Below are 20,163 nucleotides of genomic sequence, written 5' to 3' on the forward strand. Positions count from 1 at the left end.
GCACCACAGAAAGGCAAATATTTTGAAAGACCAGCAGGCCTTGAATTTGCTCAATACATTTTAAGAGTTTCATCAGGAAGAGGGACAACTGACCCTTTGAAAAGTGTGAAAAGTGCTTTTAGGAGGAGGATTTAACTTGTGGATTTAGAGCGTTAGAGGAAACAGAGCTGTGCCACAATGAAGGAAAAATAAAACCAGGAGCTGCCTTTTATTCATTAAGAATTGGCATCCACATGTGCTAACATAAAGGACCATACATTTTAAGAAACCTCAGAATGACAAATTTTATCCTTTATTTGGAAATTTAGTATGTGTCCCATACGTGAAAAATTCCTCCCATTTTCTCAATCTTTAATGTGCTGACTCAAAGTAAGTATATTGAATTTTCTCTGTTAGCACAGAAATCAGAACTGTCTACAAACATTTCATACCGTGTGTTGATATTTAGTTGAAGAAGGCCCCAGTTAAGGCCATAATATTCTCTCGAAATTATTTTTTTAAACAAGATAAAAATGTATGATTCACAGAGCATTTATAGGTTTTCCTGCATGCAATGGACTTTTGGGAAGGTAGAGGTTGGGGAGGGAGCTACTCACCACATTACAGCCTGGACAGTCAGGCCCATTCTCACATGTCCTGCGCCGAGCTTGGATCCCGCCCCCACACTGGGCAGTGCAACGTTCCCAGGGACCCCAGCCTGTCCAAAACATGTGTGGGGGGCATAGCAAATGTTCGTTACAGTACCTGGGACAGGGGAAACCAAAAAGAAAAGGAAACTGTTTAAGTGCAAGAGAAGGCCACCAGTGTCTCCTTTGTCGGTTACTGGACCAGATGTTTAACACATGGACATGCTCTACGTGTAGGAGCTTTTTATCTTTGGAGTGGTTGCATGTTGAATGAGGCAGATGTAGCATTGGCCATGCTGTGTGCAGACAGACAAGGTGATGAACAGTAGACAGTGAAGAAAATGCTGAACTCACAATGCAGGATTGATCTTCCTATGCAGCCAAGTAAAGGGAAAAAACAAACACACCTTCAAATACAGATACCTGAACATGGGGAATATCAAGAAAATGACTGCGTAGGGAATTCACTTTCCAAGTATAAATATATTTTTAAAGTAGAGGAGAGTGGGGAATAGAAAACTAGTCAAGACTCATTTAGAATTCATCTCATATTCTATGTACAAATCACTGGCTTCTCCATTTCAGCTTTTCTAATAATCTAATTTTATAAGTAATAGGAAAGACAAAGCATGCTCCTTATTTTTAGTACCATGTTTTTTCTTGTATACCTCCTTCAATGTACTACGGTATTTTGATTATATTACCTTTAACCTACGTTACCTTTAATATAATTTAGATTTCTCACAGGGATGTCAAACAAACTAAATTATAAAGACATATGTCTGAGAAAAGCTCTGCTCTAGGATTACAATTTCTCTTTCAATCGTCTGATTACAATGAAGAGCTAAGATTTCAGATATTCTTTCCATTGAGGATAATGATGATGATGGTGATGATGATAATAAAAAGTGACTTCTGTAACATTTTAAATTTTGTAAAGGACAGGACATATGTCATTGCATATAAGCCTCAGAACAACCTTGTAAGGTAGCAGTTATAAGTAGCATTCTCCTGATGTTGCAGATAGGGAAATGGAGGTTCAAAGAAGGAAGGAGTGGACCTGTTAATGGTCATCCAGCTAGTAAGTGTTAGAAGCAGAGGGAGGAGAAGTGAGGCTGATGACCTGCACAACCCTCCCTCCCTCAACACAAAGTCAAGTGCAAGTCATGTCATCACTTCTCTGATGGCATGGTCTTCTTCGGCAACAAAGAACAAACAAGATCCTGTTAGAAGCAGTATTTGAAAGCAGTTATTCCTGACCCTATGTTCTATATACATTAGACACTGGTGCTTCTGGTGCTCCCTAGTACTCTTTTAATGTCTGATGGATTCTCTGGGTTTCCTCATATTTAAAATTATTATGTTAATTTCAATACTAAACCTGGAACGTGCATACTTCAAATCCTATCTATTGATATTCACAGACAGAGCGTATGGCTTTCTACAATTTACTGACCATAGTTTGAATGCTGTTTAGTACAAAAGAGGAAGCAGTATAATACTGTGGAAAGAATGCTGGATTTGGAGTCTGAGGACCTAACTTCAAAAGCTAGCTCTGCCAAAGAGTACATGACTTAGAAAGTCATTATCCTTTCTAGACCTTGGATATCTGAAGTATAAAAAGAAGGGTCTAAATCTAGTATCCTCTGAATATCTAGGCAGTTTAATAGTAATTTGATATGAAATAGAATCAGGTGGTCCTAGAATATTGAAAGGAATATTTAAATTCTTATGAAGAATTTCCTATAAAATTTATATTTCCTATAAATATTCCTATAAAGAATAGGCTAGCCTACCAAACAATACACAGAATATAATTTTTTTCTCTTTCCCATGCTAATTCCCAGTCAAAACCAGAGATAACACTTCTTTTCCTAGGCATAAAGCAGGAATTATCATCACTGACATCATCACACATTCACTCAGCCCATCCAATTACAGAAGTGTTAATAGACACTTTAGATATTACTTAGTGTAAGTTCTTATTTTATAAGTGAGTTAACTGAGGCTCGATGACGTCCAAGGACAACGGTCAACTAATAGAAGAGAGAAGACTTAAACCATGATTTCCTGCCAGGCTATTGTTCTTCTAATAGACCAGTGTCTAACCATGCATGACACTGTGGCAAGGGTATTACATGGAATAACTGCACTATGAAAATAATGAATATAAAGAAGTTAGGAAAACTTGAGAAGACTCATTTAAACTGATTCAGAGAAGGAAGCAGAAACATGGAAATATTTTCTACTATGATGCCAATAATGTAAAGGAAACCAGCACTTAAAAACTAAAGAACTCTGATCAGTGCAGTGACCCACAAGTGATGACTTTAGGGGCTGAATAGTAAAGCATGCCTCTTGCCTCTCATCAGAGAGGTGGTGGATGATGGGTGTAAAATGAGATATATGTTTTTAGACATGACCAATATACTGATTTATTTGATTCAGCTGAACTTAGTTGTTTCACAGGAAGGTTTTATAGGACAGGAGAAGGACTCAAGAAGTAAAATGATATACACATATTCATTTTAGTTATATAAACAAATATTTATGTATATATGTGTGTATATATATATATAGCATATACACATACTATATCATTTCCCCTAGATTAAATGTGTCTGTGTTTGCATGCATGTATCTATGGGTGTTTGTGTATGAATGTTTATATGTATATATGTCTTACACTAAGATCCTGATTTTAGAAAGACGAAACTATATAGATCTGTTTCTTATTGATGTTGAGTTTATATTCTAAAACAAACACATGAACATGTGTCCAGTTCAAAGCTATTAAAGTGTAAAAGTTGATCAAGGCTTTAACAACAGGTTCCATATACAAATGAAAGAAATTTTATTTTTAGAAATGGAAAACAAGACTGAGTTTGGTGTTAGAGTTAAGGAAAAGAAATGGCAATTTCATGTCTAGAATGTCAGACAGTTTCTTTCTGATTGATTGAGGAAGGCTACATAGAGGAGGGAGGAGTTCAGGAATGGCTAAAATTATGCAAGAGAAAGGACTCGATATATGAAGGGGGCAGGATGGCTGAATGTGCTTTTCTAGGTAGGGTTGTTCTGGGAAAAAGAGAAAGTGGGAATCATAGGAAGAGTGAACTAAAAAAAACAGATATACTCTAGAAAAAGAGCAGCAGAGGTCTAAGGCAATCAAAAAAACAATGAAAGAAGCAAGATATGCTGGGAAAGGCTTTAAAATACAATAAGTGGATTTTGGACTTGTTCCAAAAGATGCAAAGTATGAATTTCTTCAAACTAATTTCTCTATAAAGGAAGTCTCTGAGTTTCACACTAGATTGAACATATATTCCCAATAGGCTGATAAGTTTCTCAACCAGATGGTCTAAGGAACACAGTTTCCCTTAAGCCAATGTGTTTTCTTTTTGCTCCTCCTCTCCCCTTTACCCTTCTAAATTATATTTTAATAATAAACCCTTGTGGACTTTAGGGACATTGGTAAAACAAGGTACAACAAAGACAATTGTAGTTAGAAATGATGAGGACAGCTTGGAGAAGGAAAGCCTCATGAAAAGAAGGTAGCAACAGTCCAAATGAGAAGTGTAGATTAGGGTAATAGAACAAGAAAAGGGCAGAAACACAGGTGGTGCAGTAGACAGAGCATCAGACTTGGAGTCAGGGAGACTTGAGTTCAAATCTGTTCTCAGACATTTACCAATTCTGTGACTGTCACTTAACCCCTATTTGTCTCAGCTCATCTTCTGTAAAATTAGGACATACTGGAGGAGGAAATGGAAAACTAGTACCTTTGCCAAGAAGACCACATAGAGTCTTATATGACTGAATAACAAAAGTGGATCAAATGAATTTTATGCAAAAAGAGTTAAAATTCAGTGGATGGAGTCAGAGTTCAAAAATTAGTTAAAATTTTCTCCAAGTCGCTTAGTTTGGGGTGTTAGGTGGTGGATGATGGCAATATGCATTCTGACTACAAAGACGGGCAGTAAGGGAAAAATGAGCAATCCTGTGTTTGTCATGCTCTAATCTTACTGTTAGTAGAAAATTCAATTCAAATAGTCCATTAGGAAGACTAATGGAATAGTGGAGTGTTGAAGTTTGTCATAGGACCTGACTTTAAATCCTGACTCTTTTCTAAGCAGTCTTGGAAAAGTTGATTAAGGCTTTTTTTTTTACTCATTCTATCATCTTTAAGAGAAAGGAGTTGGGTTAGATGAACTCCAAGTCCCTTGCAGTTCTAGATGTGTGATCCTAAGACTTGAATTGAAGAGCTAAGGTTGAGGTCACAGGAGTTTCAGTATCTTGGACTAATAAAAAATGTTAGAAATGAAGAATGGAGGCTTAAAATGTTCTTAATAATAGAGATGGATTGGATCTTTTGACTACCAATTAAAAACTTTTTGCTGTAACAGATTTCATTTCAAAATATTATTATATCATGTCTCTGTCAATAAGCAAGAACAAAAAGCTAGGCCTTTCAAAATATAAAAGGTTGAGATATTCCAGAAGCATAATCACAAATTTCACCTCTAAAAAGTGTCATGGGGAGGAGACGAAAAACTCTCCACCAAAGTGCCTATGTAATCTTCTTAACTTTTAATAAAATAAAACCATCTCTGGAACTGAGCTTGCATTTTCTCTGAAGAGAAAATAAATCATGGTACACAAAAGCTGCCTTACATTTGCCTACCCTGGCCAAACTCTGAAAACACCAGGTATGTTTTCATAGTAAAGATCTATGGCAGGAGCGAACTTGAAATAGCATTGGAGCCCAGGGTTTTCAGGCTAGTTTTATTAAAGCCTCTATTTTGGCTGCATTTCAAGGGGCCAATAACTGTTTTCTCCCCTTTGCTCTTGTTCCCTTTTCATTTCTTGTTTCTCAGGCCTTAAAGTGTCTATTCCTATAGTAATTCTGTAAAACAAGTATTGTAAGAATCTGTGAAACTGCTGCCCTCTGAACTCATCCTATTTGTAGCAAGCGAGGTCAGAAGGGAAAGAAAAAAGGCTAGAAATAGGGTTTTGACCCTCTGTGTCTTGTGTCTTCATTCACAGAGCTAAAAAGGAATTGCCACCCTGGGAGAGATTGATGACACATTGAGTCTAATAGCCTGTTTCCAATGCAAAAATACCTTAAAAGCACCCAAACTTAGACTGTTCTACCATGGGAAACATTTATCTCTGACCCATGATGACCAATATATGATTAAAAAAAACCAAGTTTTAGAATAGGTGGTGAGACTTCAGAATATGCCTTTGGTTATAGACAGTTGTGAGAATGGGTATTATTAACTTTAGGAAGACTGACTATATTGGGCTTAAGTCATTTATTTTCTAGTATTCTTAAATGGCATAATGGTGAAGGAAGAAGACTCATGAAATTATTCCTCTGAATACCCTGGTTAGATGAAATAAATTTCTAATCTTTTTAAAGTACTCTATGATATATTGAAATGAACACTTTAATTTGACATTGTAAGTTGTTCTCACTGTGTATTTAGAAAGCAAATTAGAGAACTAATAACTTTTTTATGTTATATATTTTTTCTTCACTCAGCAACAAAAAATTATTTTACTAAATCACAGATCTGTAGATTTCATTCTCTTACTCAATAAATACAGGTGCTTCCCTATTATATATAAGAACAAATATAATAAAAGTCCTCTGGTATTTAAAATTCTTTACAATCAGATCTCTTCCTATTTTTCCCATGCTTTTTATACTTTGCTTCTACCTGGTCTAAGAGTTAGCTAAAATGATCTGTTTTTATTGTACAACAATCTGCCTCTATGCCTTTGTTTTCATTGCTCCTTCTGGTCTTGAAGGATTTTCTTGGGGGTTTTTTTGTTGTTTTTTTACCCCTGGTCTTTATCACTTTGCTTCCACAGCTTCCTCCAGTCTCAGTTCAAATCCCTCCTTCTGCAGGAGGCCTATCCCATTACTCCTAGCTGCTGGTGGATTCCCTTTCGAAATTAATTTTCATTTATCGGTATATATCTTCTATATAACTAATTATTTATGTTGCCTCCCCCATTAGAATATGAGCCCCTTGAGGTAGGGGCCATTTTTGCCTTTCTTTGTATTCCTAGAACTTAGCATATTGCAAGGAAAAAACTAAGTGCTTGGTAACTGCTTATTGACTACTCACCGTACATACCGTACTATGAAAAGGAAGACTGTTTTTCCCCCTATTATATATTGTAATCCTACTTAAGTTTACTTAATATTAAACTGAGGGGCAGATAGGTGGCACAGTGATATACAATGCAGACTTGGTGTCAGAAAAACCTGAATACAAAACCACCCTCAGACATTTACTCTCTGCTTGATGCTGGGCAAGTCACTTAACTATGTTTACCTCAGTTTCCTGATTTGTAAAAGGACCTAGAGAGGAAATTGGCAAACCACTCTACTATCTCCGTCAAGAAAACCCCCAATGGGGTCATGAAAGTCGGACATGACTGAACGCATGAAAAACAACAACAACCTGTTTCTACTCTTTGATCCGGAGACTCAACAGCAAAGCCCTTACAAAAAGGTCAAGGATACAAAAAAAGTCTCCTGCCCAACAAAAAATTCATAACAATATTGTGTGTGTGTGTGTGTGTGTGTGTGTGATAGCAAATGACTAGAGACGAAGTGGGTAGACAAACTGGAACGGTTAGAGAAATTATAGTACAGTAATATTATGATGACATAAGAAATAATAATTATGAGGAATACAGAGAAATGTGAGTAGTCTCATATGAGCTAATAACCAGAAATAAAAATATTATACACCTATCTTAATCTATTCATCTATCTTTAGAGAGTCAAAGACTAAAAAATAATAAATGAAAGGAAGCAAAAATCAGAGGAAACAATGTTATACAAATAGAAAAACCGATTATATTGATGGCCTGGATGGAAATGCCCATTTCCTTTCAATGAAGACTTGGAGATGCTATGAGTGTGGAACATACATACTGACATATATGTGTGTGGTTGGTGTGCTAACCAGTTGTCATGTTTTCTTTGTTTAAAAAAAGGCTTTGTAATGATAGATTCTGGAAATGACTGATTCATGAATAAATCTTACATATATACACACACACACACACACATATACATATATGTGTGTATATATACATATATATATACATTTATATTTAAAATGTGTTTCCTATGGTAAAGAAGTCTAATAGATGAAGGAATGTGGTATTGGTTCTAAAAAGTGGCCCAGACTGGAGTCCAAAACTGGTTCTAATCCCTTCATTATAACTTATTGCCAATCACACTTTGGGTAAGTAACTTCATCATTCTGTAGCTCAAAAATTATTTGTTCACAAATACAATTATTTGTATAAGTTTTCTGCTTTGTAAATAAGGGGCTATATTAGATAATTTCCAATACCTCTTTGACTCCTGAGGGTCAGTGTTTCTCACCATAACCTTTGTTAGCCTAATCAACTTGGTGATGCTGAGAAAATGATTTCCATTTATCACTCAGTATACGGGGTATTTCAGTTTGTTAGACATCACTTTGCTAAAGGTAAGTAAGGTAAATTAACTTGCTCATAGCTTCAAATGCTCCAGCATCCAAGTGCATTCATGGCTATTTTGAGAGGACTAATTGACTTCCTTTGGGGAAGCAGATTACTTTTAAGAATGTCATCTCAGTTCACCAAAGAATCAGCGTTAAGCCTCGAAACGCCTGAGTGATACACAAACTGCAAACGTAAACTGGTCCTTAAGATTATCAGATCAAACAGAAACGTATTTCTTCTTTGATACCTTATTTCAATTTTGGTAACCTATTCACAAAGAAGGAATTTCTTCCTTTTCTTTACTTCCTGTTTTGTAATCACTATTTGATACTTCTTCATGGAAATACATGGAAATACTCTCATGGCATACTTGTTGTTTTGGAAGGAGATAAATTTAACCAAAACAAAAAGATATTTCAAAGTATACACATAATTAGACTCACAGATTTCCATGTATCCATAAAAATGTCTTTGAATTTAATGGACATTTCAAAAGGGAGAATCTGGCATACAAATAACACGTTTGTTCATTATATTATGTGGCATTCATCAATGTGCCACACAGCATTTTTTTCTTTTTCATTTCAAAAGAAAGTTCCCCAAACTATAATCCTCACATTACCCTTGATGAAAGGTAGTTGCAAGTGTGGCCACCCACAAGATTTTGGAACTAAATATGTTTAGAAGTAAACAACATGATTTTGTAAGTAGTTCAGCTCCCTGAACAGAGTCCTTTAGCACTCTAGAACTGGGAATAGACAGATGGCCATGGCATCTCTGCACTTTGATTTACTTTTTCAAATTTCCCTCTCCCTGGCATTGGGATATCTCTTTCCTGACAGAATCTCACTTTGTGTGGCACAAGCCAGAGAGGTAAATGTTATATATATAGACAGATTTGAGAGCTGATATTTCCAGTCCCCAAACTCATCATTTTAACTTACAAAGACACAGGAAAATATGTAATTAAGTAGTCTTTGTAATCACATTATCCTTTCTGACTGCCCCTTTCACAAATGGCTTGTCAAGGAAAGCCAAATTTTCCTGAAATCTTTCAGGAGCACTGCTCTTTGTTATTCTGCTTGTTAACAATGTCCATTTATTCCTAAAATCTCCATATTCTTCCTGTTAATCTAGAACACAATTTGGTTTTCTCCTAGACAAAATAAAGGCAAACTCTGCAACAAAAAGAAATTTTAAAATTAAAAGTAATCAGGCTTGCTTACTTTGCTGTGACCTTTGCCTGAGTACTAAACTTCGGTTTCTCTATCTCTTTGCTAGTGTGTTATCTCTGTCTCCTGTCTCCCTATCTCTGTCTCTCTGTCTCTCTCTCTCTCCTTCTGTCTCTGTCTGTCTCTCTCCATCCCCCCCCCCACACACTCACATACATAAACATACACACAAACTGATACATTCACCCATTCACACTTCATTCCTGATCTTTTGGCCTGGAAATATTAATAATGGTTGCTAGGTTTGTGAGAGAAATGCTGTTTCAGTGACAACTTATTACAACAAAAAGATATTTTTCCCAGATGAACTATATAAAAGAAAAAATATTATTTAATAGAATTTTATAATTTTAAATACAATCTTAAATAGGATATCCCTCTTTCCATTGGACATTTCATAGTGCAAAGATAGCATTATGTTGGAACACTGCATCATAACAATAAACAATAATCTCAACACATTATTGTACATTTTTTAATTAAGAGAAAAATATCCTTTATGACAATGGGAAAATTTTGCAAACACCTAAGGATGGGTTAGTTTTCTTCCATATTTATAGTCTGAAAAATAACAAGAAAATATTCACTGCACAAATTGCAAAGGAATATATCTATTTTGTAACCCTGTAGTTCTTATAGAAGTGATTTATTTTAACTTACATTCACAAACTGTATTTTAATAATTTTTTATATGAGCCATTTTTACTGGGAAGAAATATGCTTGTCCTGTGGAACAATCTTTTAAAATAACTTAAAACATTTAATCATTTAAAAGAAGAATGTCATTGATTTGCTGGAAGTTTTATCCTTTAACAGCATCTTGGAAACACATAGGATGTATAGCCAAGATGAATATTTTATAAAGATACAAACCATTGTCTAATTCTATATAAAGTAACAGACTATGTGAAAGCAAAGATTTTAACCACAGTGTTGGCTCAATTTGCTGAAAGATTAAAATACATAGAAAAAATTTCTGCCAATTTCAGTTATTATGCACCACTACCATGATTCTGAAATGGTGTATGTTTATATACTCTAAACAAAGCCTTGAAAATATCCCATATGTCCTACATCTGCTTATGTTTATTTAAGATAGAAAAAAAATTAAACTAAGCTTACCAGTAAGATTGAACTGTGACCATTTTATGCCTTATTCTGGATTGTGGTTTTTGGGTCAGGTGAAATTGCATTTCAAATAAGCAACAATCAATTAATCAATTTTCCAATGAAATCAATTTTCCAGGTCTCAGGGGAAAACAAGGAGAAATACCTCAGCACAAGTGACTATCTTTGAATCAGATGGTTGGTAAAGAATTCAGCCAGGTGAACCTAACAAGCTTCCCAACTTCCCAATCCAGTTATTATACATGCAGTGTCAGTGAAAACTGAAGTATGTCAGAAAAAGAGGAGGATCCAGCTTGAACTGAAGGGGATGCCACAGCTAGGTGTAAGATATAGCTGTAACTAAAACTAAGGGACAACTGCACCACACCGGCATGACATCAAGCATGAGAGATGGAAGTGCTGAAGAGAGCAAGGGTCCACATACCTTTCCTCCCGGTTCTGTCCCACACACACCCGGCCTCCATGGCGAGGGGTAGGGTTACTGCAGGAACGCTGACGGACTTGGAAACCAATGCCACAAGTTGTACTACAGGGTGACCAAGAAGTCCAAGGAGTCCAGCCTCCATTTCTGTTGGAGAAGAAAATAATACATATCAGTTGTTGAAAAGTGGCACCAAATGCAATATTCTTGATCAAAAATTAAAGCAGGCATCTATCCATCCATATTTAAATGTATGAGGGGTTAGGAGGGCAATGGATGGCACAGGTAGTGAAATATATCCTCCAAATTATATTGTCTCAATCGCTGGTTTTGAGATATTCTATTTTACTTTCAAGATAGAAAATTCTGTTAATAACATAAACTTAAAATGTTCTAAACATTTCAATGATGATTCTCAGAAAACAATAAAAAACCTTCCTTTATCAAATCCAAGAACTGAATACAGGGTACTGATGTTTCATTTTTATAAAGAAATTTAAAGACAGGGATCCATGTATCATTTGGTTTGCAGTCTGTTATTTATTTTAAGAGTTGGTTACTGAAACATTAGTAAGGTAGAAGAGAAAGAGGATTTGGATCTAACTTTAAACCAAGATCTGTCATTTTCTATCTATATGATCTTGGACAAGTCACTTAAACTTATCTGTGTTTTAGAACCTTAATATGAAAAAAAAATGTGTCCTAAGTTTCCTTCTAAATCTTAAGCCTATCAACCATTTTGCCTATATGTATATATTTGCATATATGCACACACATATGGAAAACCACTTATATAGATATGTGTTTAAATCTACATAAGGAATTCCTGATAAGGAAATTCCTTCTCATCAGGCAGTTGGGAAGCTTGAGTTGGGCACTGAGAAATAGTGACCAACCAAGACCCAAAGAGCCAGTAAATGAGAGAGGTAGGAATGGAAACCAGATGGGCCTGGCTGACCTCAATACTCTATCCAGTCTATCATACTGTCTCTGCAGATCCATTCCAGAGAGCCTTCTAAAAAACAAACAAAACAAAAATTTATGTATGCTCATGGATTATATAAATATCTTTGATAACAAGGAACAAAAATATAAAACACTAATTCAAATGATAACAGTCTAAGTTGATGAATTCGTTATTGTGTTTACTGACTTATAAAAGTATAGAAAGAATGGTGATAAAAATGGAAAGAATCATGGCTTTTGAGTCTGAAGATCTGTAGTTGAGCCAGTTTTGCAAGTTTGTCGCTATGTGACCTTCAGTATATCTCAGTAACTCTGGATTTTGAGAAAATCATTGAGCCTCATTCAAGTTCAGTTTTTTCAACTATAAAAAAGGGGGACAATAAAAATTATATATGTATATGTATCATAGATCAGACTAGAAGCTGTATATCAAAAATGTTACAAATAAATGTATAATTTCGAATTATAAATGATGCATATTAATATACATCAAATAGTAAGATTTTATAATTATTACACTATAGCCTTATAAGGCTGAGGTATTATTCATATTTGTAGGCATACACTATTGATACTATAATTTAACTAAAGTATCTAGGCTATATATACATATTCTATACATTGGTAATATATTTCTTCAGAGGTTTACAAAGAATTTTCTTTACAACAAGCCTGTGATATATATAATGGTGGAGGGGAGGAACAACCTAGCAAGACCATACTGAGGTTAAACTGAAAGAACTATTGCTACTCTTGAATGAGAACAGATTTTTATTTTAAAAAACAACAACAAATCATGCCAAGTGAATCATAAAATTTAACTGAACATACTTAATTTGCCTAACAGGCCTTAAGTAATTGCCTTAAATTTGGAGGGTGTGATAGCTCCCTGACTTGAACTGTCTGTCTGGTTTCCTAATACCTATCTCATGGTAAAATCCTGAAATTTTTACCAGATGAAATGTCAAGAAATTCAATGGAAGATGACAATGACTTCTTCCACTCAATGATTTCACAAAAATTCAGCCTCAATATCTCATGTGCAACAAGAAACGGGACTACCAACAAAGCCAGAGACAATACAGGTAGAAAAGACCTACTGCCTCCCACTACGACTATCCAATATGACTATTGGAAAGACACATATAGTCACTAATTAGAGCGTGCCTGCAATCAAAGTGGGCTTAGAAGATTTAGTAATAGGAATCCCAAATATCCTGGGAGAGGTTGAAGGATAACCATACAGATTCATAGAATCAAAGGGAAAAATGAACTTTTCCATAAGGACCACATGGATTCTTTGAAGAAATGAAGCAAGAGAAAAAAAAATATAATAGAAGCTCTTGAGGAAAGAAATAGAAAAATAAAACAGCTTAGAAGAGGAAACAATAAACTTCACTCAAAATATTCTCTGCAAACTAGAATAAATCAAATAAATATCAAAGACTCCATGAGATAGCAAGAAACATTAGACTGATTTTAATGGAAAGAAAATGTATGATTATCTGGTATTAAAAAAAAAGCAATTGAAATGGAAAAAATGTCAAAGAAAGATAATTTCATAATCACTGAACTCTCCAAAAGCCATGATTTTTTAAGGTAGGTAGTTAAGTATGAAATCACAAATGAAAATCAATCAATAAATCAAAGAAATCCCACCAGGAAGATGTGGAAATTATATTTAATATTTGATATTTATTATTTAATAATCATAAAGAACTCCCTGATAATTACTCCAACAGTCAGTTAGATGGCAAAATGGATAAAATGCTAGAGATATAAGACTTGAGTTCCAATCTTTCCTCGTACGTTCTCTAGCTATATGATCCTAGGCAAGTAACTTAACCTCTATACCTCAATAACCTCATCTACAAAGTGAGAGGATTGTATTCAATATCCTCTAAATTCTCTTCCTGCTCCAAATCTATCATTCATGCCCATATAATGTTTCAATGGGTCTAGAATTTCATTGTTTTGGTATTCTCTCCAGCGATGCAGGTACTAACACATCCTTTCCTGCCATATCCTGTCTCTAATGCTACCCCATAATCCAACACAAAGAATAAAATGAACTAAGGACCTACTTTGTGCTCTCCCAACATTGAAGGACAGAAATTAGAGTTATCTAAAAATTTTATTGGCAGCCTTGTAAGGCATCAACTTCTTAAAATGACTGGAAATTATCAAGCATAGTTGGCATAAACAGATGACCACCAATACTAGTATATTATCCATATCATATTATTATTCATAATATAATATGAGTATATTATTCATGAAGTCCAACTCTATTACCTTAACCTTCTACAATTGTTATGATAATGATGATGATGATGATGATGACAATGATGATGGTGGTGGTGGTGGTGGTGGTGATAGTGGCAACACCTTCTATTATAATTTAACACATAAAGAGCATCCTGTTTAATTTCAGAAAATATTTAATCATTCATTTGAAATTCCTTACTGAGTCCTTGATCTTATTTTGTTTAAAATGTGTAAGTATGGCATTCATTTAGATTGAACACATTCTAAGCTGTTTAAGAATCTGCTTGTGTTCTGTTCGCTATTAGGGAATAATTTCTATAGAATTTTGAGATGGTCTAGAAGACCTTTTGTTTCAGCATGAGAGTAAAAACAACATGAAGACTTCTGAAAACTCCCTTTTGTCAGGGTTGTCAAAAGCAATTATAAAAATAAAGACAAATGATAAATGAAACTATTGAGAAAAGAATCACAAGAACTAGCTGAGCATGTTTCTGAAAGTGATGTAGGGAGAAAAGGATCAGATTGTTTCCACTCCTTTGTTGGATCTTCTTTGTCAGTTCATACTGTCTAAGATAAGTTTGTTTGTTTTTTTCTAATACAACCCACAGAAATCCAGACTCTCAATATAGTAAAGTCTGGGGTGAAATCATTGTGAGTGACAATGAAGAGAAAAGGGAGGGGATATTTAGGTCAAGAAATTTGGAATAATTTTTGGTAATGCTAGACAGTTATTTGTAAAAGCTTTCACAAGGAAATCTCAAATCAATTTTAATTTACCTAGCTCTAATGACCAACCTCTATGGTCTAATCAACATTCCTACTTGTTGTCAGTGTCTACCACCAGAAAGAGCCAAATAGCCGTGAATCAGATGTAACTGAAAGACTAGATCATTCTAGATCATTTTGGTTCATTTACATGGCACCTCTAGTGGTAGAAAACTAGAAATTCAGATACTCTAATTGCAGAAATGTCTGAATGGGTCTGAATTTAGTGACCACATCTTTCATGCCTTGAGACACATGGTAAGTGACATTTTATAGTCAAACAAAAACCACTAATAAATTACTACTTTGCAAACTTACCCACATTAATCTGAAAATAGGTCATTTCCTCCTTAAGGACTGACATGAAACATACATTTAAAACAAAATTTAAATGAGAACCAAAAGCCTGTAAGCCAAAGAGTCAAGCAGGCTGTGTAAAGCTAAAGGAAAAAAAATGTTTTGACTAAACAAGAGATAAAAAGCATTATGAAGTACAAAATGGATAACTTTGATTACATTAAGCTGAAAAGATTTTGCACAACCAAACCCAACGCAACCAAGATTAGGAGAGCAGCAAAAAGCCAGGAAAGAATTTTTGCAAGTAGTGTCTGTAATAAAAGCCTCATTTCTAAAACATATAGAGAACTGAGTCAAATGTACAAGAACACAAGTCATTTCGTAATTTATGAATGGTCAAAGGATATGAACAGGCAGTGTTCAGAGGAAGAAATTAAACATATCTATAGTCATATGAAAAAATGCTCTAAATCACTTTTGATTAGAGACATGCAAACCAAAACAACTCTGAGGTGCCACAGCACATATCAAACTGGTTAACATGACAAAACAGGAAGGTGATAAATGTTGGAGAAGATGTGGGAGAGTTGGAACACTAATTCATTGTTAGTGGAGCTGTGAGCTGATCCAACCATTCTGGAAAGCAATTTGGAACTATGCCCAAAGGGTTACAGAAATATGCATACCCTTTGACCCAGCAATACTGCTTCTAGGACTGTATCCTCAAGACATCATAAAAATGGGAAAGGGTCCCACATGTACAAAAATATTTATAGCAGTTCTCTTTGTGGTGGCCAAAATCTGGAAATTAATTGGGGACTGGATGAATAAATTGTGGTATATGAATGTAATGGAATACTATTGTGCTATAAGAAATGATGAGCAGGAAGACTTCACCTGGAAAGACTTATATGATCTGATGCTGAGTGAAAGGAGCAGAACCAGGAGAACTTTGTACACAGCAACAACCACAGTGTACGAGGAATTTTTCTGGTAGACTTAGTACTTCATTGCAATGCAAGGACTTAAATAATTCCCAATGGTCTCTTAAGGCAAAATGCCTTCCACATCCAGGGAAAGAACTATGGAATTTGATTGCAGAATGAAGCAGATCATTTTCTTTTGTATTATGTTTTGGTTTGTTTTATGATTTCTCCCATTCGTTTTAATTCTTCTATATAACATAACTAAGGTGAAAATGTATTTAATAGGAATGTATGTATAGAACTTATATAAAACTGTGTACCATCTCAGAGAGGGAGTGGGGAGGGAGTGGGGAAGAGGGAAGGAGGGGAACATCTAAGATACATGGAACTGATTGTAGAACAATGAAAATAAATAAAATAAAAAAATTTTAAAAAAAGGAAAAAGTATAAAAATTGGTAGATTTTAGGTATTAATTTCTGTGAAATAGAGAAAAAAGAAAAAATAAATGGTCTCATTTGCTGGAATATGTTTTTTCCCTATTACTGCTGGCCAATTGAAAAGCTTTATGTAAAAACAAAGCTCCGGAAAGCTTTTCAATGCTGTAGACATCCCTTCTGAGCTTCCATGTAGTAGTATAAAAAGTAAAGATGAGATGTACATTATTGTTTATTATTCTGAGGGGATTAATAAATGACTTTATGCTTTAGGTGAATGTGAATTTTTTTCAGTGTTACAAACATGGGGTTTAAATTAACATAGTTTTTACAATGAGAAAAAGGGTAGGAATAATCTTCAATTTGGTGATATACAGTTTTGACTAATGATGATTATATGAACTGCTTGGCTGACATTTCTGACTTTATTTTTGAAAGCATAGGAATAAATTATAAGTAGTATCTGTCTCAATGATAAGTAGTATCTATAAATGATAAGTAGTATCTATTAGAATAAATGATAAATAGTATAAGCAAGCATTATCTGTATTGAGGATAAGCTAGAAGTCTTTTGAAAAAGATTAGAGGTGGAGAAAGGATGCTCATCATCACCACTATTATTGAACACTGTTCTAGAAATTCTAACTAGTAATAGCTAAAAGGAAATGAGCATAGTAATCTTGTGTTCTGCAAACCGAAAGATCCAAGAGTTTTGGACAAGAACTCACTATTTGATAAAAAAAATTACTAGGAAAACTAGAAAGGAGTCTGCAGAAACTAAGTATAAACCAACATTTCAAACCATATACCTAGATAAGTCCAAAATGGGTACATGATTTAGAATAAATTGTGATATCATACGCAAATTAAGGGAGCATGGAATATTTTAAGTGTCAGATTTATGGATAAGGGGAAAATTTACGACCAAACAATAAATAGAGAGCATTATAGGATATAAAATGGATAATTATGTTTACATCAAATTAAAAAGATTTTGCACAATTAAAACTAATGCAGCCAAGATGAGAAGGAAAGCAAGAAACTAGTGGAAAATATTTTTACAGCAAGTTATCTGATAAAGACCTCTTTTCTCAAATATAAAGAGAAAAGAGTCAAATTGATAAGAAAATGAGCCATTTCCCAACTGATAAATGGTTGAAGCATGTGAACAGACAGTTTTCAGAAGAACAAATCAAAGCTACCTATAATCATACGGAAAATGCTCTAAATCACTATTAGTGAAATACAAATTAAAACAGCTCTGAGGTACTACTTCACACTTATCAGACTGGCTAATATGACAGAAAAGGAAAATGATGAATGTTGGAGGTGACATGGAAAAACTGGGACACTAATACACTGTTGGTTGAGTTGTGATCTGATCTAATCATTCTGGAGAACAAGTTGGAAGTATGTCCAAATGATTATAAACTGTGCAAACTCTTTGACCTAGTGGTATCACTGGTATGTCTGTACCCAAAAGAGATCTAAGAAAAAGGACTTATATGTACAAAATATTTATAGCAGCTCCTTTTTGTGGTAGCAAAGAATTGGAATTTGAGGGGACTCCCATTAATTGAGTAATGGCTGAAAAAACTGGGTCATATGATTGTAATGGAATTCTTAAAATGGTATGAGGGATGCCTTTTGACGCATGCATAAATTGGATTTAAGCGAGGCAGAATGAAATCATTAACTTCTCTTTTCCAGAGTTGTTGGAGTCCGGCGACAAAAGTCCACATGACTAGCAATGTCTTGGGAATCAGGTGGATGACCTTGGAGTCTTCCATGTCTGACCAAGCTCTATGCACTCCTCAGTGTCTGCTTCTGCTGAAGTCATAGCCTCGTATAACAAGTTGTTCAAATCTGAGTGTTCCACCAAGGAAGTCTTCACATTCTTTAGGTAGACACCCTACTATCTCACCAATGGGTTTGAGGTCCATTGGTGACCCTCAATACTACGAAGGAATACTATTGTGCTATAAAAAATGATGAACAGTCTACTTTCAGAATGAATTTAAGCAAAGTGAAATGAGCAGAAGCAGGAGGTAGGAAGAGAAATATTACGTTATATTATCTTATATTTATGTTTATGATATATATGCAATATAATAATATAGTAATATGACATTGTACTGTATTATATATTATACTATACTATTATATTATATTGTATTGTGTTGTATTGTATTGTATCATATCATATCATATTATGATCATCTATGAATGACATATCTATCCTCAGTAGTACAAGGATTGAAGACTATTCCAAAGTATCAATGATGAAAAATACTCTCCATCTCCAAAGAAAGACCCAATAGAGTCTCAATACCAATTGAAGCATACTTGAAAGAAAGCTTTGTCATTCATTTGCTGTGGTTTTGCATTTTATTTTGTGATGTGGCTAATACGGAAACTTTTGCATGACTGCACATCAATGCTTAATAATTGCTTGCCTTCTCAAGGAGGGAAGAGGGAGAGAATTTGGAATCCAAAAATTTTTAAAAATAAATTTTAAAATGTATTTACATGTAACTGAGGAAAAATTTTTAAAAATTTGTTAGTATTATGCAGTGTTTAAATACTTAAAACACTTCAGTACAGATAATTTAATCATCTATAAATAACTTACTAACTTTCAAAGTAGTTTAAAAACATAAAATTATTTTTAACTCCAAATCCATGGTCCGATGACACCATGCTCCATATTTTCATGTAACATACCTGGAACAATTAGCAATTTCCATGCTTGGGCCCTCACACTGCCATCCTCCACACTGAGGAGAAGGATTATCACAGGAACGAGTTCGACAGAGGCAAGAACCAACCATATTGCCATCTGTATGAGTACAGGGTATCCATGGTGACCAGGCTCCATAATTTCCATCCACTGTTAAATTCCTCGTCTAGAAATAAAATTCAAATAAATGCATAATGAAAAATTAAGATTTTTTTAAGTTAGGAAATTAAAAAAAATCATGTAAAATCAGATTTGGTTAAAGATAAAAAAAGAGAATATTCAAAAGAGGAGTGAGAGTTAAAATGGTAAGATCTAACCCTATACCAAGCAGTCCATGAAGACAACGATACACTAGAATATGAGTGCAGGTCAATAGGCAAGGGAGCAGTGATAACTACTTGACAAAGAGAACTACTGGTTGAAGAAACTCACAGTCTGGGTCATTCCCTATAAGCTATGGTCTTAGAGAACTGTCTAATGAAAGGTTAAAAACTTGCCTGTCACATAGGCAGTAAGTGTTAGGGGTAAAATTTGAATCTAGGTCTTTCTATATTCAAGGTCCATTCTATATACAATATGCTATGCTGCTGCTCTCTTTTGAAAGCATGTTTATATTCAAGTTTCTTTCTTGGTAGCTGATAGTTAGGTTGGCATTGTGATGGGAAATATAGGACCATGAGGTATGGCAATCGATGAGCAACTCTGTCATTGTTACATTTCTTGTGATTTAACAAAAAGATAGTTGCTTCAAGTTGTCTCACAGATTAAATGATATGTGGACCAGGAAGGTGTACTAAAATTCCGATGTGTTCCAAACTCTAGACCTAAAGTCCTAGTATATAGA

General features: G+C 34.6%; 1 protein-coding gene across 3 annotated transcripts in view; it reads right to left on the reverse strand.

Moving 5' to 3' along the window:
- Window positions 1–20,163, reverse strand: part of SEMA5A (semaphorin 5A) — a 660,701-nt gene that overhangs the window by 90,447 nt on the left and 550,091 nt on the right. For all 3 annotated transcript variants that reach the window (XM_072605411.1, XM_072605412.1, XM_072605414.1), the window contains exons 14-16: window positions 19,304–19,485; window positions 10,926–11,069; window positions 597–744 (exon numbers count right to left, since the gene is read on the reverse strand). In XM_072605411.1, the coding sequence (XP_072461512.1) occupies window positions 597–744; window positions 10,926–11,069; window positions 19,304–19,485 (474 nt within the window). The remainder of the gene's footprint in view (window positions 1–596; window positions 745–10,925; window positions 11,070–19,303; window positions 19,486–20,163) is intronic.

This window comes from Notamacropus eugenii, chromosome 4, assembly GCF_028372415.1.
Source record: "Notamacropus eugenii isolate mMacEug1 chromosome 4, mMacEug1.pri_v2, whole genome shotgun sequence".
In the NCBI taxonomy this organism is placed as follows: domain Eukaryota; kingdom Metazoa; phylum Chordata; class Mammalia; order Diprotodontia; family Macropodidae; genus Notamacropus; species Notamacropus eugenii.